Source organism: Chenopodium quinoa, unplaced genomic scaffold (assembly GCF_001683475.1).
Source record: "Chenopodium quinoa cultivar QQ74 unplaced genomic scaffold, ASM168347v1, whole genome shotgun sequence".
In the NCBI taxonomy this organism is placed as follows: Eukaryota; Viridiplantae; Streptophyta; class Magnoliopsida; order Caryophyllales; family Amaranthaceae; genus Chenopodium; species Chenopodium quinoa.
The window spans coordinates 8001226-8027254 of NW_018743252.1; the positions used below are offsets into that span (position 1 = coordinate 8001226).

Here is a 26029-nt window from a genome sequence, read left to right on the forward strand (position 1 = left end):
ACTAATCGGCACCTGGTAGGAGGAGCCGTCTGAGTTTGTGATCCTAGCAGTTCTTTTTGTTCTGGCCATTATGTTCTGCATAGACACAGAGACAGTCGGACTTTGTATAAAGGGCAAAGATTGGTTCGGAAAAGGGCAGGCGGCACTCCTAGTCCTAGATTCAGCCGTCCCCGGTGACCGGCTGATCACTAACCTAGGTCGTGTCGTGTGCTTCCGTGGTGCCATTTCAAAAAGGAAAAAATAAAGAAAAATTAAGAGTGAGAGAACCGACGGTTACCTGAACGAGAGAGAAGTTGACGAAGTTCTGAAAATTCTGAGAAAACGACCGACTTGTCAGAGCAGGCGGTAGGCAGAAAGTATCCGGAATGTCAGAGCAGGTTCAGGGGTCCGAATGCTCTCTTAAAAAGTTCTCAAGTGTGAAAATGACTGAAGTCAACACACCCTTATATAGGCAAAATGAGAAGGCGAAGGATCACTCCCAAATTCAAAATTTGAGCGGGAAACCTCTCGGCCTTTCATCAAGTGACACCTGTAGCAGGCCGTCGCCTGTTACGGTGCGACACCTGTCACAGGTAACACGTGACTAGTCACGTGCCACCTGTGAGGGGCAAATGATTAGGGAATTTTTATCCACCAATCACCATCTGACACGTGGACCAACCAGGTTCCGCCACGTGTCCTACATGTAGGCCAATAGGAGCCTGCCACGTGTCAAGCAGAGATGCGTCCTCCATGGACCAATTGTGACGCGACACGTGTCCACCCATGCTAAATGGGAAAGCCGGCCAACAAGGCCCAATCCTCGTGGGAGGCCCAGTCAGTTCTAGGTATAACCTAAACCTAGGAATTGGCACGCATCCCAAAGCATATAAATATGCTCATTAATCCTCATTAAAGGGGATTACGCACATTAAACACTCTCACCTAGAGAGACTCAATTATATTCCGCATTAATTACTCCTTAAACAAGTACTAACTTGACCGTTGGAGGCGGATCTCCAATCATCCGGAGTATCCGTTTGTTTTGCAGGTACAGGCGTCCGGTTCCAGTCTCGGAATTGTAACTCTCCCGCAGGACATCAGAAAACCCCGAAACACTGGCGTTTCTGCCAGACGCCGCCTTAATTTTTTTTTTTTGCCTTTTTTTTTTATTTTGTTTTTGTTTTTTTAAAAAAAAATGAAAATCTTGAATTCCATTAAAAGCAGTTTTTTTTTTCTAAATTATGTTTAATAAATTTATGTTTTGATTTAGGATGTGGAAATTATGTTTTTTATTTGATTTTATAAAAAATATATATACTAACACATAAAATTATTTAAAAGTAACACAAATTTTCTGATTTTCCAAAAAAATAAAAATAAAAAAAATATATATAAGGCGGGTGGGGCGCCTGGCCAGAACGCCCACCCACTGGCGGTGTCTCCAGATCCGGCAGCCATAGCCAGTGGGCAGGCGCCTGGTTTGGACGCCTCTACCGTTGGCTGGGCTTCCAAGCCACACGCCACGCCACCGACACTGGCTGCCGGAGCTGGTGCCACCGCCAGTGGGTGGGCGTCCTGGCCAGGCGCCCCACCTTCGCCGCTTATTTTTTTTTTTAAAAAAAATAATATAAATAATGACCTTGCCACCAAGTTGCCGCCTTTCCTCCGTCGCCACCTCTTTCCCTTGCCGCTTTTAGAGAGATGTAGTGAGTGGTTTTTGTTAAAAACGAAAAGGGCAATAAGGTCACTTCAATACAAATTTGTGGGCTTTATGTGGAGATTTGCGGGCGATGTTTAGCGATTCAAAAAATCTACGGTCAACATCTCATGTTTTCAGTTTTCAGCTTAAGGCTGGTTTTTACATGTTCCAACTCATATATATATATATATATGTATATATATATATATATAATCTTAATATTTAGGTGTATGTATTCGTTTTTATTTTCTCATAAATTGATTATTATATCCCTAATCTAAACTAGAGTATATTTTATTAAAAAAAACTTATAACATTGTGTTATCTTCACTTACTACTTCTGTAATATATATAAAGTATTATGTAAAGTTTATTAATGCTATACAATTTAACAATTTAACCTTTACTTACAAAATAAAGTGATAGTGTAAAAGATGTTGGTTTTACAAAATTTAAACTAAAACATTTAACAGCGGTTGGTGGAATGAAGAAGATGTGGATTATGCGGATGCAATTGGTGTAGCTTGATGGTTGGTGTAGATCTGAGACTCTGAGAGTGAGTTATATGAGATGAATAAATGAGAGAGAATAATGAATGCTCTAGAATGGTGGACAAATGATCAAACTCGATCAAAGAACTAGGTTTTCGTTTTTTTAAAAAAATATAATAGCAAGTTGGTCGGCTGGTTTTGACCGGCAAATTTACGGGTTAAATGAGTTCAAATTAAAATGAATTTTGGGTAAAAAAATGTTTTGTTCAAGACCTAAAAAAAACAGGTTAAGTTCAGATCGGATGAATTAAAATTGGGAGTTCTACTTTCACTCCTTTTTTTTCCCTACAAACTTAACAATTATACTTATAAAGGATTGTTCCCTAAAAAAAAAAAATACTTACAAAGGATTGTACAAAAATGGGACAAAAATGACTAATGAGTGACTAACGGTTGAAGTTGGAGAACCACCACAGCAGTACAATGCGGTGGAAAACTACTTTAAAGTTTCCCTCCAAGGCCGCCAAAATCTCCCTCCTCCTCATCACCGCCACTGCCACCGGCACCGCCACTGTCGACTCTTTCCCACTTTTCGACTCTTCTTCCCGTGCCATCACCGCTTTCTCCGATGATTTTCGTGCTCCTTTTTTTGCTTTTCGACGCTCCTCTTACACCTTCTTTACGGTCCGAATTATTTATTTATTATTATTCATTACAATTTGGTCACTTTGAATTCTGGCTCAATTGATTATTCTGTTGTGTTTCTTGTTGATTTTGCAGATTGCTTCAACTATATTTGATTACAAGTATTCGATTTATGGGCTAGCAAAGGGTTCGGATGAGTATCGACATACAATTTCTGAGGTAATTTACTGAATTTTTGCTTTCTTTTTTGGCTGTCGCATTATTTTTGAATGTCCTACTTTTTAAACTTTTAATATACAGAGTACTTTGTTTCAATGTCGGGTTTTTGTGATGTAACTACTCCTTCCGTTCCTATTTTTTTTTTGCCCCATTGCCAATATTTGGGTCAGAAAACTTTGACCATAAATTTCCGGTAATTTATAAGAGATTATATGTTCAAGTGGGATTTTGTTGGATGCCATATTGTATACTCTATTGAGGTCAAGTTTTATAATTTTTAAGCTTATAGAATTGAAGATATATAAGTTTTAACACGTGTCTCGGAGACCGTGATAAGTCAAATGGGGTAAAAACTAAGGGACAAAGGGAATAATAATTAGCCCGTGCAATTCACGGGTTAATTTTGGTTGTTCAAATGCATATTGGGATTGTATTCGATTAAATTTAAGGGAAAAAAAAATGTGTGTATATACAAATTGTATTGTAGTAGTTGATTAAGCCTAGTGCAGGGAGTCAATCTAATCTAAACCTGGTTAAAGAAACTATAGTACTATAGCACTATAGATGTAAAACAGAAGAAGGAAGCCTAGTGTAGGGAGTCAATCTAAACTTTGTAAAAGAAACTATAGCACTATTGCAACAATGTTTTTGAACAATAATATCCTTAAATCATAATACAAAAACCTAAGATTAAATACTCATCAAATTCACCACAATAAAACTAAGTATGAATATAGGATATGGAGATCTTTATTAAAATATAAAACTATAGATATGAGAAAAACATAACTTTAATTTGGTGAAACTAATCACAAATAGGGAGAAATTAGTATAATTAATTGCAAGAAACCTAGGAATTCATTCTCGACGATTTGGTTATGGCTCATATACACCAAGATAATTGATTTGGAGGGAGAAAGAAAAAGAAATTTAACTTGTAAAAGATGAAGGAAATTGAGAAAGAAAAGAAAATGGGAAGAGGAGAAGACATAATACAACAAATAAGGAGTATTAGGAGTTTTTTTAAGGTGAAACGACGAATATGAAAATGTAATAATAAATAAAAAGGAAAGGAATTAACATAAAAGTAGAATAATAAGAAGGGGACACATGACACTTTATATTGCTTGTAAATGTTCCTGTTTTTAAATAGTATAATCTAATTAATTTGTGTGATTTTTTATTAAAGGTTTTTTTTATAATTTTTATTACTCTATACGTCCCTTCCTGTTCTTTCCATTTGTAATCTTGACACTATTCATAAGGTGGGAAAATCTTCTAGATGACTTAATATATAAAACATAATATAGTCATGTTAGGTCTTATTTCATTCGTTTTAATGAATAATATATTAATATTCAATTGTTATATTTTTCACTAATGAGCATCTAATGATATTTATAGTCAAAGTTTTGCATTAGCAAACGTGCATAGTCAAAATGAGAGGAATATTTGAGGATGGAGGGAGTAGCATTTAATGTAAGAGATTTGGGTGGTATTGGTTTGAGCGCTGAGTGCATAATACTCATTACTCATCGATGAACATAAAGACCTATGATACTCGGACTCTTCATTTTACATCAACCTTGACACTCATACATGGCCGAGTTTGACTAACATAGATAAAGACTATATTAAAGAACATGAATAAAATTAACATACATTATTGGGACTAATTCAACCAAAAAGTAACATGAATAAAAATCAACATACATTATTGTTACAAGACGAACTCAATCAAAAGGTTAAGCTAAGTCCAAGATTGTTTTATGTACTCTATACGCCCCCTTACATGAGAGCCTAAATGAAATGTGAACATACTCTCATTTGGATGTAGCATGGGCCTCTCCAAACCCAATGCTAAACACTTCCTCCGTTTTATTAGTTAACATACTTTGACTTTTGCACTATTTAGAAACTACACTGATTAAGTTTTGTGATATATAACTACGATAAAGTATAGTCATGTGAGATCTTGTTTGATTTGTCTTAATGTAAATTTTAGTAATATATCTTTTATAATTTTACAATGTTAATAATTAGAGCTATTAATCGACAATCACTTAAATTGTGCATTGGTAAGTGTGAAAAAAAAGGTTTCAACTAAAGAAAATCGGAGGTAATATACGACTTGGAAGGATGAGTAAATGAGACTTGAACCCATGACCTTATTGTCACGCTAACTCTTGATACTATGTTAGAGGATCAACTCAACTCAATTGTTGGTTGAAGCCCAAGGTTAGTTTGTGAACTCTGTCAAATTGTCAATAATGGCTAAAACAAAAGAACATGAACCCTTGAAGAACATAAGGGTTAAAATAAGAGAATGTAAACCATAAAAGAAATGAAGGATGTATAATTTAGACCTATAAGCACGTCTAATCTCTATGCATAAAAAAAAATAAGTAAACGACTATATTGTTGGTAAAATAACTTAAGACATCAAGAAATTTTAAAGTAAAAGACAACTTTAAGGATTTGTAGATCTCGGTATGGAGAATACTAATGGTGATTGCACACAATGTTCAGCGAAATTCTTGCACTCGAAATCAATGGGTGGAGATCCCAAAAGGAACAATGGGTTTGTGTTTAGAAATGGCGACGGATCGGATTTAGGTCGGATGTGGCTAAATCCGAATTCGATCCGTTTAGTAAACGGTCCCTAGACTCGAATCTGAATCTGAATCCGAATCAGAAAAATCCGAGTCTGAGTTCGATCAGACTCGTAATTTTAGGATCCGAATCCGGTCCGTTAATTCGGATCTCCGAATGATCCCAATACATTTTTTTTTTTTGTAATGTATGGTGTACCTATAATTGCTTGTATTGTCCCTTATTTCTTATATCATATTGGCGCGTACAAATTTAGAAAAAAAATAGGATATAAAGTCTAAACATAACATATTTAAATTATGAATTAAGTTACATCACAAAAATTTGCTACAAACAAGCAAGCAATTGTCCCAAGTTATAACACATATCCTCATACACGAACTCGAACTCGAACTCGGTCGGACTTTGCGCAGGGTCTAAGTCCGATCCGCTTCCTATTCGGATTCAAATATATTTTATCAAATTCGGATTCGGACTATTTTTAAACGGATTCAGATCGGATTTTTTTTTCCTTCGAATCGGGTCAGATTCAAATCGAACTCGGATTGAATTGCCATCCCTATTTGTGTTTGTAGTGTTTAAGGTTTCATAGCAATCTTCAATAAAGTATTAAGGGCTATAACTATGCTGCAACTTGTTGGAGCTAAGAATGCGAAAGCAAAGAAAACGTTTGAAACAAAACTACTGTATTCTCATTCGTTCAACAAATGGAAAGTCAGGCCATATAAATAGCCTTAACAATTACAAGTGAAACTAATTAGCTAAAATTAACAACTAACAAGAAAATAGGTACTCCACTCACATAATCAAATCTTAGCTAACAAGTCCAAAAACACCACTAACAATAATTTGACACATGATTTAATTAATTTGACTAATTCTCAATAAAACTAAGATATTTATCCTAAAACTAAGGAAGCTAATTGACTTGTTGATGCACTTCTCACTAACATACTCTTTGGATATTGGAGCACTTCTTTCCATGGTGCACTTCTCACCCATAACTCTAAAATAAGTTCTCTTCCACGACCACTTATGCAATGGTCTCTTGCTCTTCATCTTTGGACTTATAATTCCTTGTCATATGCCAAAATTTTTGACAATCAAAACACTTAGGTTTCCCCTTATGCTAACGATCTTTTTCCTCATGACCAATTTTGTGACAATTGTTGCATTGGAAGGGCTTGCCTTTCTCCTTTTGATTAGAAGACTTTGCTATAAAAGCTTTTTCACTCATGTTTTCACCATCTTCATTTCTTATGGTCCTTCTGTGATCCACCGCATGTAGTGAAAATGTTTGCTATGACAAATCTTTGGTATCTTCAAGTAAAGAAATTTTACCTTCATACTTTTCTGGAAGAGTGACAAGAAGTTTGTCCACCACTCTTTTCCCATACATTTTGACACCTTCACTACCTTTCATCCTCATCATTTCAAACTCTCTTTTAAGGTTCAAAATTTGCATAAGTTTGGTTTGATGGTTTCCTTCATACTTCTCCTTAATCTTTTCCCATTCTTCTTTAGGAGTATCATAACCGATTGTAGACACGAAAGTGCCTGTGTTATTTTTGCCGCATCCTCATCATATTTTTTGATTGGGGCAACAGTGGGATTTTGTGAAAGAGGAGTTGGATAAATATCACTCTCAATTGCTTCCCACAAACTCATGACTTTTAAGTATGATTTCATTTTGATAGCCCATTAATATAATTATCTCCTTTGAATGTGGGAATGGAAAGTGAAAAATTGTTTGAGGTAGACATTGGAAACTTATTTATGGAGGAACTCTCATGAATTTTTAACCTCACAAGCCTTAAGGATTAAATGACTCTTGATACCAATTTTGTTGGAGCTAAGATTGCAAAAGCAAGGAAAATGTTGGAAACAAAACTACTGCATTCTCATTCATTCAACAAATGGAAAGTTAGGCCATTTAAATAGCCTTTACAAGTTAATTAGCTAGAATAAAGCAATTAATAAGGAAATAGGTACTCCACTTACATAGTCAAATCTTAGTTAACAAGTCCACTAACACCACAAACATTTATTTAACACATGATTTAATTGATTTGACTAATTCTTAACAAGCTTAGATATATCCTAAAACTAAGGAAGCTAAATAACTACTAACTTGAAACACTAACTTCAACACAACTCACATGGTAGCAATAACATGTGAGCTACAACTTGCACTATCCGCACTTAATATTGCCTAGTAAGCGATGCAATTGCTCGATAATAACTTCCTCCGATTTGCATTACAACTTCAATAATCCCCTGTGCAAATGGATTAGAAAATCATGAATTGTGAACAAATAGTATAAGAAAAACTAGGTTCAATAGGCGTTAGTATCCATAGGTTTGAACTAACACTTAGTGAAGTGAGATATTCAACACCTACATAGTGAGTATCTAAAAGAAAGAACCTCATAACACATACCCCGCATTTAGAGCTTGAACATCTCCGCTATAGTTCTTTTTGACCAATTCGTTGGCCTCATGAGTGCTTTAAGAAGACAATAAACAATCTTTCTTAGAAGGAGGCCAATACTTCGCACTCACGTAGTTAATTTCAACCCCATCACCCACTTAGGTATCCATACCCATCTAATTCTCATTATACCTACCCCACCACCTTCTTTACCCATTCCAATATCCACTTCACATGTCAATTTATGTTTTAATTTCAACACATATAATTACATTAAAGTAAAAACGTAATAACTTGATGTAGTTGAAATATGTTCATTTAAGTTATAGACTTTGTTTTACTCCGTAATTTTTTAAAAGCTATTGCTTTGTACATCATAAAATCCACACTCGCCCCACCACCCATGACAAGTACGCTTTTTATTCCCATCCTGCTCTATCACTTTTTATCCCCATCCTCGCCCCACTACCCACCAAACCTTCATCCATCCCTGTCTAAATGGGGTGGATTTAGGGTGGGTCTCCTTTTAAATTCACCCCACTCGCATCCCTATTTTCATCTATCCCAACATAGTTTTTACAATTCTACTTTAACAAAGGCTACATTATTATTATAATACCTTTTTTTTCCACTACCAATAAGCTATCACTTACATTCAATATCAAAATACCCCACAGTCTCCTATCACATTAACTTTTCAATGATTAATGCCCTCGCCTTTGCTTTTCCAAGAAAATAACAATTAATATCCAAACAACTACTAATTATCTAAACTTATGTGCCGTTATAAGCGTTGATCGAAGATGCGATGAGGGTTTAGATGATTAAATTTCGCAATTTGAGAGATTATTTGAGACCAGAAATTATTAAAGTAACAACAAGATTTCTGTTTGCTCCTTTAATTGTAATACTTCAAGGTTTCATTTTTATATGTCTTTGATCATGGTTGAGTCTTATCTTCATTTCTTTGGTCTTAAAAGCTATGTGGGTATCACGATGGAGGTTTTGTTTGACTTCTTCATTGTTAGTCTACGACAAAAATGTGATCCAATTTACTTGACTTTTGCTTTATGGGGCTTTGAGCTTTGATGGGTCTACATTTGTAGATTAAGTATGGTGTAATTTTAGTGAGCTCCTTGTAGGAAAATGGACTTGGTACTTTGGTAGTGTGAAGGGGATTAGCATCAATCTTTGTAAGTCTGAAGCTTCATGGATATCATCATGAAGCTGTATAACATTTTGGTGTTAGTCACTTGCCTCCCAACCAAAGTTACTGATTTGAACTCTTTTTTTCTAGTATTTACGTCATTATGATTTTTGATATTTTTAATGACATAAATCAAACAAGAGACTCATAAGAATGTGTGTTTTGATTTTTGTATTCTCAATTCAGGTTCATCTGCGCTCTGCTAAGAGAATATTAAAGTTGTGTGAAGATAATAAAGGGTTTTATGTGAAAGCTGGTCAGTTTGCGTCATCTCTAAGACAGCTCCCAAAGGAATATACTATGACACTTTCTGTTTTACAGGATAAGGTTTGAGTCCAAATTTATTTTTGTTTTGAAATTTGTTTTTTGAATTGATTTCCTGCGTCCTTCACAAAGACTTTTTGTATGCAGTCATGCACTTTATGTTGAATGCTAACATTTTTTGTTGATATCTAGGCAGTTCCTTGTGATTTCAATTTAATAAAAGAAGTGATCTGTAGAAATCTCAGTTCTGAGATTACTGATATGTGAGTACATACCTGAATTGAATTTGATACTTCATTTGCTCTTGTTGGAAACTTAATATGCCATACAGCTATATATCCTGTTCATCAGCACTCAAGCTCTCTTTGTTTTTATCTATTCTTTTGGTAAGAAAGTTGTCCTGTTTATGTGAAAAGGGAATGCAAAGCTGTGAATTATATCATTAGGAAGCAGTACTGGAATGGCTTGACAATTTCTAGAAGAGAGCGCAACAGGGATGAATCTTATTAGTCTTCTCTTACAATTTCTTCTACTTCATTCTTTAATACTTGCACCATTTGGACTTTTAGGCTATTCACAATCTTTTTGTCTATTGTATAATCATTTGGGATTTTATTAGATTTGGGATTTTGGGGTAGGGGCAGACCTTAGAAATCTTGGAAGAGGGTGATTGAGAGTGATATGAGTGCTTTTGGATTGAGGGAAATATGGTGTTGCATGTACTCTTTTTTTTATTATTTATTTATTTTCCCCTTTTTCATGCACTTATTATTTGTGCCACACTCAATTTATTTTTTGTACTTTTCTCTCTTTTTAATGTACTTCATTTACTTTCTCCTCACATTTCTTAATTTCTGTGAAATTTGGCAAATGGGAAAAATATATGGGATGTAGGGAGTAGTATTTACTTTTTATTAACTTAACTCGTGTTTTGCAAATTTTACTGATTTCTGTTGTTAATGTTTTTTCAAACCTGTATTTTTTTTATTACTAACATGTTTTTCCTCTCCTTTTGTATCCTCCTATCACTCTTTTAAAATTCTTGTAAATTTTATTTGTATACTCTATCTGGTTTTCACTTTACACATTTTTTTTCCGACTTTTACTTAATCGATAATTTTGCTATGCTCTTTTTCCTCTTCGGAAGGTTGCTTATGACAATTCATGTTAGATAACCCATAATCATTTTGGGACTAAAGCTTGGTTGTTGTCGTCGTCATCGTCGTTGTCTTGATATATATGCTTTTAAAACACATTAAGTTTTTAAAATTTGTACTAATATATAATTAAAGATATTCGCGGCCAAAGTTAAACAGTGGTGAGCAGGAAATTTCAAATGGTGCCCGCCCCCCCCCCCCCCCCCCCTTTTCCCCACTTTAAGAAAAAACAGCAATGGATATCACTAGTACTGTTCTGTAATCTGGTTAAGTAGATAGGATATGGGCATGCATTAATGGATAGACAGGTGTATGACATATTACATGCAGGAGACTAGTAATCCATTATAAAAATAACTTGATTAACTTCATTTCCAGATCAAAAGGCCTTTTTAAACAATAAAAAGAAGTCACTCGATCCCAAACAGTAATAAAGTCACTTGATTCTAAAGTTGGCCCAAAGCTAAACATGAACACAAGAAGTTTTAAAAGAATGTATATGTCCATATGGCTAATCAATGCATCAACTTCATGGATATGATGTTATCCCTGTGAATATACTATCGAAAATGACACATCTAGATTTAACTAGAACTTCATTTGCTAGGAAGGGTGGTGGACGTATAAAAAAGATAAATTAAAAATTGAGGCAGATATGACAATTTTAATTTGAAATAGTGCTTTTTCATAGTTCATTTCGGTGAAATATGGCCTGAAGGTCTTAGCAACAGAATGCATTATTGAATGTTGAAAGATTTAATTTTGTGGTTTTAGTGCTCAAACATTAGAGATTTTAAAGTTCAAGTGTGCTAGAATAATTTTCTGTGGAATGCAAATATATTATCCATTGGGATCCTTCTAGTTGTCAAACTCACTATTGCACTCATGCGTCTTTCAGGTTTCTCTTTTTTGACGAGCAACCACTCGCTGCAGCTTCAATTGCTCAAGTTCATCGTGGTGTCCTGAAAAGCGGGGAGGAAGTTGCTGTGAAGGTCAGTCTTGTGTTTCTTTCATACCAGGATCTTGTAATATGTAGGGGCAAATTGAGGAATTGATTTTTAGCGTGACTTAAAATTACAGAAGAAACTAAAAGTCATAATATTCAAAATGTGCATGCATAAAGTTCAAACCAAAATCAATCTCTGTTTGTGAAGAAAAAAAACTTGACCGAAATTATAACAATTGTTTCTAATGATTTTTCATAATTTTGTTTAAATTCAATTCATAAGTTTATTTTTAGGCTTTTGAAAATTTCAGAATAGTAAAGTATTGGTTAAAATTTGCAACCAATCAATGCATCCATACATCCACATAAGCATATTGTTAAAGTACATATGAAAGTAGTGAACGATTGATTCTAATTTCTGAGTATATGAAAGTAGTGAACGATTGATTCTAATTTCTAAGTATAGTTACATTACAATCTTTTACATATTATCTTATACTTACATTACATGATTACAATCCATTAAAAGAAAGACATTCTAATTTTTTGCATTTATATTATATTTCCTTCACTATACATCAAGAATTTGATTTGAAGATAATATACAAAATGGGTGTTCAGCACTGAAAGAAAACCACCATGAAGATCTTATTTAGTAAAAAAATTATAACGCAAACATGTGATGTCTCCCATAGGGAAAGGAAATTCTATCGATTGATTCTAATTTCTGAGTATATGAAAGTAGTGAACGATTGATTCTAATTTCTAAGTATAGTTACATTACAATCTTTTACATATTATCTTATACTTACATTACATGATTACAATCCATTAAAAGAAAGACATTCTAATTTTTTGCATTTATATTATATTTCCTTCACTATACATCAAGAATTTGATTTGAAGATAATATACAAAATGGGTGTTCAGCACTGAAAGAAAACCACCATGAAGATCTTATTTAGTAAAAAAATTATAACGCAAACATGTGATGTCTCCCATAGGGAAAGGAAATTCTATCGATTGATTCTAATTTCTGAGTATATGAAAGTAGTGAACGATTGATTCTAATTTCTAAGTATAGTTACATTACAATCTTTTACATATTATCTTATACTTACATTACATGATTACAATCCATTAAAAGAAAGACATTCTAATTTTTTGCATTTATATTATATTTCCTTCACTATACATCAAGAATTTGATTTGAAGATAATATACAAAATGGGTGTTCAGCACTGAAAGAAAACCACCATGAAGATCTTATTTAGTAAAAAAATTATAACGCAAACATGTGATGTCTCCTATAGGGAAAGGAAATTCTATCAATTTTTGCTTAATCTTAAAAAAAATTATCTCAATAAATGAATGATGTCAACGGGAGTCTCTATAGATGTAGTGTTAAAGCTACAATCTGTCTCCAAATTGATAAAATATTGTTGATGCTATAAACTATCTAGGTGATTAAGGATATCCTTAGGCGAAAATACTAATACCATCAATGAACATGGTAAACTCCTCTATTGTGATTGTGATATGATTGTTGTGTGATGCCTTAGAATTGACATGCTGGAGAAGAGGGTGGATGGAGCCAAGACCATTAGCTTGATCTTGGAGGCTGAGTAGGGACTATATGGTGTTAACCATCATAGAGGAAGGCACCAAAGGGGTAGCGTATTTATATGGAATGACACCCATCTTTAAAATTGTCTTAATGTTGAGAACTTGGGGAAATGACAAAGCATTTAAATTTGAAGCATCTAAACGAGTCTTAGTAGTGGGTAAAATAACATGAGAATGGGGGGATAATCCTTTTCCTTTCCTTTATGACTTACCACTCATACATGGCTGTGTTATGTGCCAACAACCCACCATATCGTTCCATGCTCACAAGATCAAGGAGGGAAAATTTGTGCAACTTCTTTAAAGAGGTCATGTCGATCCCCACGTGCTTAGTAAAGATGGTATGCTAAGCGAAGAAGTTCTCTATCACTAGTTTTAAGTTTGACTTGTGTTGAGAAGGAGGTTGATTACTGAAGTGCTAACTAAGTGGGTAATAGTTATAGTTATTGCAATCCATCATTAGTTAAGTTCGACTTTGGTTGAGGAGGTGTTAATTGTTGATGATCAAATGATGCATTAATTGGAAAAGATCCTTAGTGTTTTTTTACGAGAGCCAATGATGATTCTTCCACCCATATTGTATGTGTTGGGGTAAGGATTATGTTGTCTCTTCCAAGCCGCATTTTTAAGAGCATTGGCTTGTTCAATTGCTTTGTCATCATCGTTAGTAAGACATTCTATCACCCCACATATCTGATATGACGCTACCGTAGGTGACCTAGCTTGGAGTTGATCAACCTTTTGAGTTAGTGCCTGAAGTGTGCTAGCCAACATAGTTATTGCATGGACATCTTCTTTACCTCCCTTTTATAGCAGTATGTGGATGGTTGGATGCTTGCTATCCTTGGTTGCATCTTCTTAATTTGTTCCTTAGCATCAGTTGTACTCCTTCTGTTTTTAAATACTTGCTCCATTTCTCCATGCGCGGAGTTTTAGGAGAAATTGGAGAAAGTAATAAAATATGGAGGTAGTGGGGTTGGTGGAAAAATAAAAAATTGTAAAAAGCAAAAGTAGTTGAGAGGATTGGAGGGGAGAGAATATGAAATTAATAAAATATTATTTATGTTGGGTCCACTAGTTTAGAGAAATGAATTAATTATTGTAAAAGCTTTCCAAATAAGGAAATGGAGCAAGTATTTAAAAACGGCCGCAAAAGGAAAGTGGAGCAAGTATTTAAAAATGGAGGGAGTATTCTTTTCCATGATTGAACACTCAACATAACATCACCATATTTTATCAACATTTGGGATCCCATGATGAGAGCATTCTCATTAGAATTTCACTGAGAAGGAATTAGCCAATTTGTCCCAAGTATCAACCTTTTATCACAAATATATCTTTTCTCCACTCTTTTGTTCTATTCGTAGAGGGAAATATAATAGGTAAAATCTGATTGCAAATTCAGAGACGTTGTTAATCTTTATTGCATCACACTTCTCAATGAAACTAGCATTTTTGCTTACATGACAATCATTGGGAGAATCTCCAAATGAATCGTTGGAGATAATCTTGTTAATTGTGGCATCAATTCGCAGCATTGACGGCTGGTCTAACAAAGCTAATTAGCTTAGTGATATTTGGTACACCATATTCCCACAAAGATGTAGCTGGTGGATCGGTCATTTCTCACTTCTTTTTTTCCTAATCTGTCTTTTCTACTCCCTTTTTTACATAGAGTAGCTTCAAATATCAAATAACAAGGGGCAATAGCCATATTAACTTATTAAATCATAAGCAAGTGATCCTAATATCATTAATCCCCGGCAACGATGCCAAAGTTTAATAGTCGTGTCAAACTCCTAACAAAAATTATGTTTTAACTAGACCTTCTAGTTTGTAATCAAAGGGTCGAATCTCAGACAAGATGAATTAAAATATTAAATTGACGAGTGACCAAATCAATGATCGAGACTAGTACTATCAATAAATAGGTTATTTGTGGCTGGTAAAATACAAAATTTCCTTATATTTATTTTTATATCATTATATTAAAGTAAAACATCTTTATTTTATACAAGTATATATGCCCTCCGTCCCTATATATAGTTCCCATTTTAATTTTTGGTGGTTCTAAATATAATTCCTTTTTCCTTATTTACCATTTAGTACTTTCTCCTCCCTTTTCTTAATTCCCGTGTTATGTTCTAAATGGAAACTATTTTTAGGGACGGAGGGAGTAATTTTTGACGTGATAAAATAAGAGAGGTATAAAACTAAATAAATTTTATGCCTTAAATTTTATAAATTACATTGAAAATCTTTTATTTCCTTTTACTATTTTCTATGAATGATGCTACACAAATTTCTTTATTTTGGCTTTTCTTTTGTGCAAATTCTCATTATTCTCACAGTGGCATAATAAAATTGGGAACAATGATTGGTTTAATGAAATAGTTTTTTCTACTTTTCAACAGGTGCAATACCCTGGATTAGAGCGGCTGATGGAGTTGGACATCACTATCATGTCTTTTGTCTCACATGTTGCTGCTTGGGTATGAACTACCTGTTATAATTACTGTACAACTCCCACAAATCAGTTGATTTCCTTGGAATTAGCAGTAAACTTGAAGCTTCTTATGTTGCAATATAAATTTCTTTGTGACAACAATAGTTGAATAATTATCTCAGTGAGGTAGATTGCTGTGGTCCTATATATTAAAGGTGTTGGAAAGCTTGTACTCCAACCTCATTGGTATTCAATTATATGTCTTTGCTGTTTTTATGAGGTAATCACCTACTGATAAGCACTACTCTACCTTTTGATTTTATTCATCATAAATAAGAATTACTCAAATTTGTTTTAATTTGATAATTTTTTTATTTTTTTTATTTTTTTTTTGGTGTTTAGAGAGCCACAAGGGCGGGTGATGAGAATCGATCAACTGGGAGTAAAGCTTTAACCACTTGAAATATAGTTTACTACGCCTAGGATTGATTAAAATTGCAAATTTGTTTACAAAATGGGGGGGGGGGGGAAGGATGTAGTGTAGGTATGTGCACGATTGTGGATGCCTATGCATTTGTGCATTGCCTTTCTTAATATCAGCTGCTTCTCTGAATTCATCTTTTAGAGAGAGGGATAGGGATAGGGGGAGAGAGAGCGCGGGGGGATATATATATATATATATATATATATATATATATATAGAGAGAGAGAGAGAGAGAGAGAGAGAGAGAGAGAGAGGGGTTTTGGATGCCTATGTATTTGTTCATGTACTTTAACATCAGAGTGCATTATGACCATTGCCTTCCTTGAATTGTTTAAAAAATGAGAACCTTTCGATTTGATCATACTATGCTTTCGTGTATGTGCATGTAAACCCATTGTTTAGCAAGTGGGAAGCTTTTTGAAATGTTACATGAATCCACATGTCTCAAGGATCTGCCTAATCTATACTAATATTTTAAAACAGGAACTTTTGCAAGTCATACAAAGTGCCATGTGGCATCTCCCTAATATCCATTTGTAATTACATAATTTATATTTTTTTTATTAATTTAAATGAAACCTTTTCATTTATGTCTTTTCATCATATAGTTAATTAGTTTTCTATTTCCTTGGATAAATGTACTCTTTTAATGTTTATTTATTTATTTTTTAAGGGAAATTCTTTCAATGTTTATTATGAATCTTAATAGCCTCCAATAATAGTTACTGAAAACTTCAGTTTCAAACTCTCATCCCAAATGATAGTCATTATAACTTAGAAATTCTCTTCTTTCTCCCCATTTTTGCATGTCGAAAATTTACTTTCCTTCCTATTTTTCTAATTTGAATTATACAACCTCACACCGCAATTGAGTTGTTTCCTTTTTTCCTACGAAGTATTTCTCTAATCTGAATTATACAACCTTACACTGCAATTGAGTCGATTAATTTTGTAAGACAATTTGGCCAAATTTTGTATCGATCAGTTTCACACTTTCATCAAATTTGTCACAAAAAGGTTTGTTTTCTCTATGTTTAACTCCCTCTTTTTTTTTCAATTTGCTATTTACAATTTTAATCTCAATTATTATAAATATTGTGATAAATTAAATTATTTGTATTGAGTATAAACCCTTTGTGTGTTTTTTAATATTATTTTTGCTAAAATTTGAAATAAATAGACAAAACCAAATTTTATTTGTTGGCAGAGTTACTTTTTTTGCTTAATGCAATTTGTATTACTTAATGTTACATATGATATGATGTATTTTTTTTCCCGTTAAGAATATATTGCATTACATTTATGTACATAGTATTACATTTTAATTTACTAAAAAAGTGCAATTTGTATTTACAAATGTTTTTGATTATCTTTTTTTTTTAAAAGTTTTTGATTTAAAAAGTCTAAATACATATATTTAGATAAAAAGATGATTTCGTGCATCGCACGGGCTAAATACTAGTTATTATTAAATGATAGTCTTAGGGCATGTGTGCCTAGGCACATTACCTTTCATTTTGTTAAAGTTTACTCAATTACTTAATAGTTACTAGGCTGTCCGTTTCTTTATATTTTTCCCTTCAATCTTCTGACACAATTATAAACCAATTTAAGTCCTTTTGCTCAACATCTCGTTATTGGCCTAGCTCATTTGTCTGATTCTAGTTTTCTTCAGATATTTCCAGAATTCAGATTTGGATGGATTCTTTCAATGTTTAAAGAGGCCGTTTCTGCGGAACTTGGTCAGTAGCATTTTTATGGTACATTGATTTCATGTGCTGCAAAATTAACATGTTTTCCTGTGGATGTATATCTTGATTAGCATTCTCAACTCTCTGCAAATGAGTGCGTGCTCATCAAATGACTAGAAAGCAAGATGTTATTCATTTGTTTTTCTGTCTGTTAAGGCTTATTACCTTTATGTTAACTCTTTTTACTGTCTGGTTACTCTGGTATATATGATTGATGGCATCTGAAACCTTTCTTATCTGTTTGCTTGGAAGGTTGGTAGATTTAGCTTAACACACTATCTTGTTTTATGTTATGGTAATAAGGTGAATGATGGTTACTGACAGGTCATGCTTTTATTGGAAATACCTCCTTCCCCAAAGAATTGTTACCAGTAGTATTAGACCACCTGTTCTGCCCATTCAAGGGGATAGATTTACAGTAGCTGTCTTTCTTTTGATATTGTGTATGCTGATGTATTTTTATCAATATGGTTTTTTCCATGTTAATGTAACTTTTCTTAAGATTTTAATCTCTACTTTTGTATGGGGCTTTAAAGATTTCATTCAGGAAGCAAGGAATTCTGAGAGGACTGCAAAGAATTTTAGAAACAACAAGAAAGTCAAGATCCCGCGAATTTTTTGGGTGCAAATCTTTCATTGTTGCTTGTGTTGTCTAGGCTGATATTTTTATTTTTTTTACTGTATCTTTGCATTGCATTATGAATATTGCAGTTTTTTTCTTGGCTTCTTGCTAAACAAATAATTCTACTGTTTATTCAGGATTTGACAACCAGCCAGGTATTGACCATGCAGTTTTGTTCGGGGCAAAAGGTAATCTATGTTAAACCTTTAAGTGGTGGAAATTATATGGCTGTATAACACTTTAACTGATAAACAATAAACTGGAGTCATAGTTTCTTTGATTTGGTGATTGAAAATCTTCCTTGTGGTCATTCAGAAATTATCTTAATGTAAGACAGAGGAAACTGAAAAAATAAGTGTAATTTACCAAATTCCTTATTGTGCAGAATAATACTGCATTTTACCATTTTAGCAACTTGGTTATCATTCTGGAACTACCTAAAGTTGAATGCAGGCAGTGATGGCCTGTTTGATACCTCGTCGGATGGTTTGCATCAGATTCAAGTGTTTGTTTTTATTGAAAATAATCAGCGGAATATACGACCTAATTTCAGGATCTCATATACACAATTAGCATGAATTTTAAAAACATTATATTATAAGATGCATGGATCTTCTGGCTGGTAGCTCTAACACAAACAAATAAATTCAATTGTTGCTCTAAGATTAGTATCCACATAGTATGATCGAACCGCAACAAATTGATCAACAAGGAGGAGAGTTTCTCAAACTCTTCTCTCACACACATCAAATGGCAGTAAAAGGATTCAATCTTATATTCAATTCAATCCCACACATAGGATGTCTAATTACCTTATTTAAAGATATGTTTGAATTTACAAACTAAGTTTGCTATTTTAAGGGAAGCCTAGTTTAAGTAAATCCTTCCTTCAAATAAGGTGGCCAGCTAGGCATTGCCTAGTACACAACCGTTGAGCCAATATTGTCAGTGGGTCCATGGAGAATGAACTCCGTAATTAATCATATATAGTTTAAGAAATGATAAAAATTGTGAATGAGTGGAGAAGTTTAGGAAAGAAAAAAAGGGAAATTATGGAAAACTAATGTGAATTCTTGTGAGGTGCTCCAGTGTTTATTTAGACAATTTAACTTCAGTCATTCCTTACCGTTTTAGTTAGAAGCTCTTCAGGTAGATGTAAATTTGTTTTAATTATAATTAGGAGTTACTAAATGCCACAATAAAATTACTCTAACTATGGTATTAAATGACCTTTTTACCTTATTAATTTATACTTTTTTCCTTTCTTTCTCATCCCTCATCCAATTTTTACACACACTGGTATGGCTTGCTGTTGAGTTTAGTAAGCTTTTTTCAGTCCAACTAAGTACTTTTTTTTGGGTTTGGGGGAAGTGAAAACAAGTTTGAGTTTAATCAGTCCATGATTGGGGGAACCTTGACTTCTTAATAATTAGATCCACACTTCTAACAAAATTCTCACCAAGATGATATCTTGGGGGTTTGTGCTTTAAATTTGTGAAAATAATATTGCTGTGTTGTCAGTTTAGCAGCCCATACTCACTACACAATATCAAATATTTGTGATTCAAGCCCGCTTGTGCCCACCTCGATTAATTCGGTCATGACAAGCCCTGATCACCCACACTCCATTGCCAATAGATTGGAGTGCCCATTGAGATACAAAGGCTCACTTGTGCTGGTTCGTGCTCAAAATCCCCACTTTCACGCAAGACTTGTGCTCATATCAACAAATAAGCAAGAGCATGGCGCACGATCGGTTGCCATTACACAAAGATACAAACTTGCATGAAGTGATTTAAGAGCTAAGCTAAGATAATCAAACCCTAACTTATGAACCATTAGTTGTAGGTCTTCGTATTTACATGGAAGACTTGAATTAAACGTAAAGTGTCAATTAATAATCATTAAGCGATTTTGAAAATAAACGGCAGCTTGAAGATCGACTCAAATGTGCACTTTCTATCAGGAGAGTTCACTAGTTTGTTTGTGTGTGAGTGTGCAATATATATATATATACATATATATATATATATATATATATATATATATATATATATATATATATATATATATATATATATTATCGTTTTGGAAAAAAAAAAAAAAAAAAAACTTGTAGTCACTAATAAAGCATATGCTGTTATATGGTGACTAAATTTAGCTCTTAACATAAAAGTGGGCCTCCCCTCCCCAATATCCTTATGCTAAATATCGGAAGATTGCTATATACTTCTAATGCATATTTTTCAAGTGCATGTACACCACGGAAACATTTATTTATGCTTGATGTATGGGCATCCATAGTTTTGTATATAAACATTATACTTATGTTACTTGCATATTTTGCTGTGTTGTGGAGTTTTTATGAGTCACCAAGTACTCATTGTGTTAGATTTCAGGTTGATGACCTGGAATTTCTGAAAAAAACAGGAATGGATCCAAGAAAGGTTTGCTCCTATGTCTTTTATTATTTGGCATCTTACTTTCGTGATTGGCAGACCAAGTTTTTACTCCGTATAAAAAGTCTAAATGAGCAGTGAAAGAGAGTAGTTGTTTGTCTGATTTTGATTCAGATTCTTTTGTTGAATTGAGTGAAATATATATTCCTGAGCCTTTGCTCAAACATCATTTCAGGTTGCGCAAGCTCTGGTTGAAGTTTTTGCTGATATGGTATTTATCCATGGCTTTGTTCATGGAGATCCACATCCTGGAAATATCTTAGTTTCTCCAAGTGGTCAGAATGACTTTACTTTGGGTATGTCATCTCTGTTTGCAGTTTGTGATTAGTTTTAGTTGTGATTTGTGAATCTTGTGATGCATTCTCGTACCATGGGAAAATTCCAGTTCTATTAGACCATGGAATGTACAAGGAACTAGATGAAGGATTCACAAGGAACTATTGTCGGTTATGGAAGGCATTGATTCTTCGTGATATGGATGAATTACTGCATACTGGTGAATCACTCGGTATTGGTAGTTATGCTATATATTTACCCATTATATTCACTGGGAGAACAATAAACAGGTAAATAAATTGTCTTTTCTGGTTTTTATTATGAAAAGTACATGTGTATGCTTCTTACAATCTGACATCCAACAATTTTTACGGTAACAATCTAACATCCAACAATAGTTGTTTATAGACCCATACTGTGTGTGATACTAGTGAGTAGTGACTTGTAACTCTAACCGACTCTTTAAATCGACCCTAACTTGATATTAACCAACAACTGATTTGACTCGATACTCATTTGAATCCAAACTTATGTCTGAACATGATATTAACCGACAATCAATTTGACCAAGCCTTACAATAATTTTAAACGAACCCGAACTGCTACTCTCCACTCTGTTGTGGTGTAAAGCAATGGCTTTTGATTGGAAATTTGGAATTATAACCCAACAAAGCTTATTATTGATTCTACTTGTTGTGACCCATAACTCGATTTTTTTCGACCACTCGTGAACCCTTCTCAAAACTAACTTGGAATCAGCTGTGGACCTGACCTAATTTTACTCAACCCAAAATAGTGAAACAAGTTATAATTAATCTTGAGTTTAATTTAATTACAGTTGTATTACGTTAAAAAAAGTATTTTATATTATCAATGTAATTGTTTTATTGATAAAAGTTCAAATTTTTTTTAATAACATGTTAATAACATTTGGTCGAATCATGGAAGGCGTAATTTTACAGGTTCGACTTAATTTAATCTTACCTACTCCCTCCGTATTTTAAAAAGTGTTACACTTTGATTGACACATAGTTTTAGGCAATTTAATTGACTTAAATCAAATAAGAGGTAAGTGGGGTAGTTGGAATATTAAAAAAATTATAAAAGAAAGATAGTGAGGTTAATTGTTTATTGAAAAATAATAAATGTGAGAGGAAAGAAATTATAAAAAAAAGTAGTTTTAGGTTTAGATAGGGACCATAAAAGAAGAAAGATATAATATTAAAATATAGCTTTTTACCAAAAAAGGAAATGTAACACTTATTAAAACACGGCCGCATTTGGTAACCATAACATTTATTAAAACACGGAGGGAGTGTCAAATATGACTTGAACCCAATCTACCATCATAAATCCGCTCCAACCTCGATTCAACACAATCTGTGCTTGAAATTAATTTTGAATAGGGCTTGACACAAATTGAATCCAACCTGCAACCAAAAGGCTAAATGACTTGGCATAATCCAAATCGAACTTGACCTAATCTGAGGCTAATTTGACTAGACCTAACTGTAGGGTTTTACGATGTTCTAAACACTGTCGCAAACCAAACCCCGGCCCGGACCCATGTATAATAAATACGATTAAGCACATAAATGCATAAAAACATAATTAAGGCAAGTTGATATACCTTTGTAGCGTGCTTCGCCTCGAACACGAACACGGACTTTGACCTTGAATCGGCACGCGAGCTAGAACCCAAAATGGATTCCTCCAACGCCTCACACTAGCAAGGTTAAAGTCTATAACGAAAATACTTCAGATGGAAGGAACGTTTCCGTTCTCCACATCTTCTTTGAACTTTTGGCATGACTTCTTGTAATGACCATATCCATTACAATAGAAACATTGCATCTTTCCTTTCTTGAAGCTTCTCTTCATAACACCCAGCTTGTGTGTAGCTCCACATGACAATGAATCGGCTCTACAAAGTAGTTGCACTTGCTCACCTAGTGAGTGTGCTTCTTTCTTGGCCAACATTTGCATTCTAAGCATATCATAGTCCGAGTGAAGTGAGCTAAATAGGATATGAGCCACCATTTCATCTTCAAGAGGAATTCCAAGTAGTTCCACGTGCTTAAAGAGCCTAGTCGTTTTGAGCACATGAGCTTGGAGAGGCATTCCGGGTCTAAGTCTAAACCCAAGGACCTTGGACCTTACTTGGTACATTTCCTTGGCTAGGAACCCTTCTCCGGAGCCTTGATTTTCATGTGAGACAATGACCTAGTCAAGTCATAAACATTCCCATCACAATTGCCACAGAGACTCTTCGTGCCCTCACATTGACAACATCCTCACGAGCCTTGAATAGTATGTCAGATGGGTACACGAGGAACTTCTTCTTCCAATCATTTGGAATAGAGTTCACCATGCTGAGTCCTTTAGTGTAGTAGCTTGGAAGGGGAGAATCCAAGACATACTCTAAGGAACTAATCCTTAGTGTCTTGTGAAGCTCTCCTTCCCACTCAAGAAAGTTTGTCAAATTCAAGTTGACCTTCAACTTGTTCAGAAGTTTTGGTATCATGTTGTTACTTGCAGACATTTTTTACTACAAATGAAAAGAAATGCAATGAATAACCATTCAGAATCCTAATAAGTTTGAACGAAAAGAATATTTGCAATTTTCAACTTATTAACGTTTTATTCACATATGCATAATTTGTGCCATAAAGCGAGAATTAAACGATTCTAAGATCCCAAAAACAATAAATGTTTAAGCATGCTTTGGCTTGTCTTAAAATTTATAATTTATAGGTAAGCAATTCAATTGCTAATAGTTTCAAACTACTTTTGGTTGATAAGTCATATCTAATGCACTTCATGACTTATCCTGTTTGCCACAACATCTAAGGACTCCTTACCGATATTGTTGAGTTTAACCAAAACTAACGCATATATCCAATATACTTTACTTCCCTAGAAAAATACAATGCGTGATTAAGCTCTAACCAACACCAGATCACTTGACTTTGAATCTTGCGTCTTTTTTTTTTTTTTTTTAGAATAAGCACATATCTCGTATAAAGAGCCTGATCTTTCCTTTGTTTTCTTATATATATATATGTGTGTGTGTGTGTGTGTGTGTGTGTGTGTGTGTATTCTGTTTTGATGAATTATTGAAAGCTTAGTTGTAGCTTCTCATTATTGTTAGTCAGTTTTCTTATATCTATGGACACAGTAAAGCAGGACTCGGAAGAGAGATTTCCAATGAAGAACGAAATATTGTCAAGCAGGAGCTCAAGGCTCTTACAATGGATGACATTTCATCATTCATGGAATCCTTGCCAGCTGCCTTTTTGACAATATTGCGTACAGAGTATGTGTCAAGTCTTTTTTTTTGTCATATCTACAGGCAATGATGCTGCAGTAACATTTTTAATCCCTTTTTTTTTTTTTTTTTTTTGCCAATTTCAGCGGCATTCTTAGATCTATACTCAGCAAATTAGGTACAACCCAAAGTGTTCGGATTCTAACCTATGCCAGATCTGCTATACATGGCCTTTCTCCAATCGAAGAATATGAGCATGGTAAAATTTAGAGCCATCTCAATACTTATTATTTATTAATGCATAGTCTTCTTTCCAGTTAGTAGTTAGAGTTGGTTATTCCCTGCCAATGCTTGTGAAAATTGTGATGGTATGATTTATATTATGCTCAGTTCTTGTCTTAGGGACGTTAAATTATCAGAACATTAAGTTAGTTGATTTTTTCTCAGGTTCTACACTGGATTTTTTCATCACCAGAATCAGGATTAAATATAGTTATCTTCAAATTAAATGCCTTCTTGGTAAGACTGCAATTACTACTTCCTTCAGTCAGACAATTGCCAAAATAGTTTCAATTGAGATGAAGTTATCTAAGAATTCATCCCTGTAGGTGTGCTGGGGCTGCTTTCATGGATTGAAGATATTAAACAGATATTAACTAAGAGCTTGAAGAGATTGCTGGCTACCGCCAGAAATCTATATCTGCCTCATGCAAACCACTGATTTCATGTTGTGTGCTTTTCGTCTGGATAATGGAGCTATTCTTTTGGTTTTGTTATAAGGTTTACTTTTTCATGTGAGTGGTTTCATCTCCACTTAGTTTTGCCAGCCCATGACTGGCAATATGTGGTGTTATGTGCCGTCCACAAGAGTATGAGTTCTGCAAAACTTTGGAAATGGCTATTGTGAATGAGCTTGAATTCATGTCTCTATATGCAGACTTCGTTCTCTTATTTCTCACAAACATTTTTATAATACATATTGAAATTGAAATCTTGCCTTACATATGGACGTATGGTTACTGGTTAGGTGGCCGGAATGTTTTTATATACTTTGTATAATTTTTTTTTAGAAAAAAAGTTGTCCTCCCAATATATAATATGTTGAGCTTAATGGCTCTTCAGGTTTACAGCAGGCAGCAGCAACTACATACAGTGCATAGCAATGTGAGAAATACAAAGCTGGTTCAAGCGAGCAAGCAACATACTGAACACAGACCTGTTTGATTTAGGTTGTTAGAGCTTGTTATCCACCACCTGTTTTGATAGGATATTTTGTTATATATATATTCATATATGTTACTGATGGTCTGATGTTATAGATAGGGTAGCAGGCAGCTGTGTTTTATGTATCTTTTGCCCATTCTGACCACAGTATTAAACTTTGTATGATTCAAGTAAATAAGAAAACTATCTTCTCCTATAAATGAAGAAATTATGCTCCAA

The 26029-nt window shown here is 34.0% G+C and overlaps 1 protein-coding gene across 3 annotated transcripts; it reads left to right on the forward strand.

Annotated features, from left to right (window-relative positions):
* Window positions 1–2354: 2354 nt before the first annotated feature.
* On the forward strand, window positions 2355–26029 carry LOC110735160 (uncharacterized aarF domain-containing protein kinase 1). Of its 3 annotated transcripts, XR_002514018.1 has the most exons (17): window positions 2361–2856; window positions 2953–3036; window positions 9474–9614; window positions 9744–9814; window positions 11607–11700; window positions 15695–15772; window positions 17886–17952; window positions 18498–18583; window positions 18721–18771; window positions 20983–21030; window positions 21218–21338; window positions 21428–21608; window positions 24497–24634; window positions 24733–24845; window positions 25034–25105; window positions 25195–25380; window positions 25709–26029. XR_002514018.1 is itself a non-coding variant. In XM_021915326.1 (16 exons), exons 1-16 carry the CDS (start codon window positions 2656–2658, stop codon window positions 25305–25307), a joined length of 1659 nt encoding a protein of 552 aa, XP_021771018.1. In that variant the 5' UTR covers window positions 2361–2655; the 3' UTR covers window positions 25308–25516. The 3 variants fall into 3 exon arrangements, 2 of the variants coding, with proteins under 2 accessions (XP_021771019.1, XP_021771018.1); XM_021915326.1 differs by lacking the exon at window positions 25709–26029 and having other exon boundaries at window positions 25195–25516; XM_021915327.1 differs by lacking the exons at window positions 25034–25105; window positions 25195–25380; window positions 25709–26029 and having other exon boundaries at window positions 2355–2856; window positions 24474–24634; window positions 24733–24847.

What these genes read in the sequence shown, in the direction of transcription:
- LOC110735160 (XM_021915326.1), top strand. Translation starts at nt 2,656, where the DNA reads ATGCGGTGGAAAACTACTTTAAAGTTTCCCTCCAAGGCCGCCAAAATC. An exon ending in ATCGACATACAATTTCTGAG is followed by an intron (nt 3,037 to 9,473) that starts GTAATTTACTGA and finishes TTCTCAATTCAG; the next exon opens with GTTCATCTGCGCTCTGCTAA. An exon ending in GGCCGTTTCTGCGGAACTTG is followed by an intron (nt 17,953 to 18,497) that starts GTCAGTAGCATT and finishes GGGGCTTTAAAG; the next exon opens with ATTTCATTCAGGAAGCAAGG.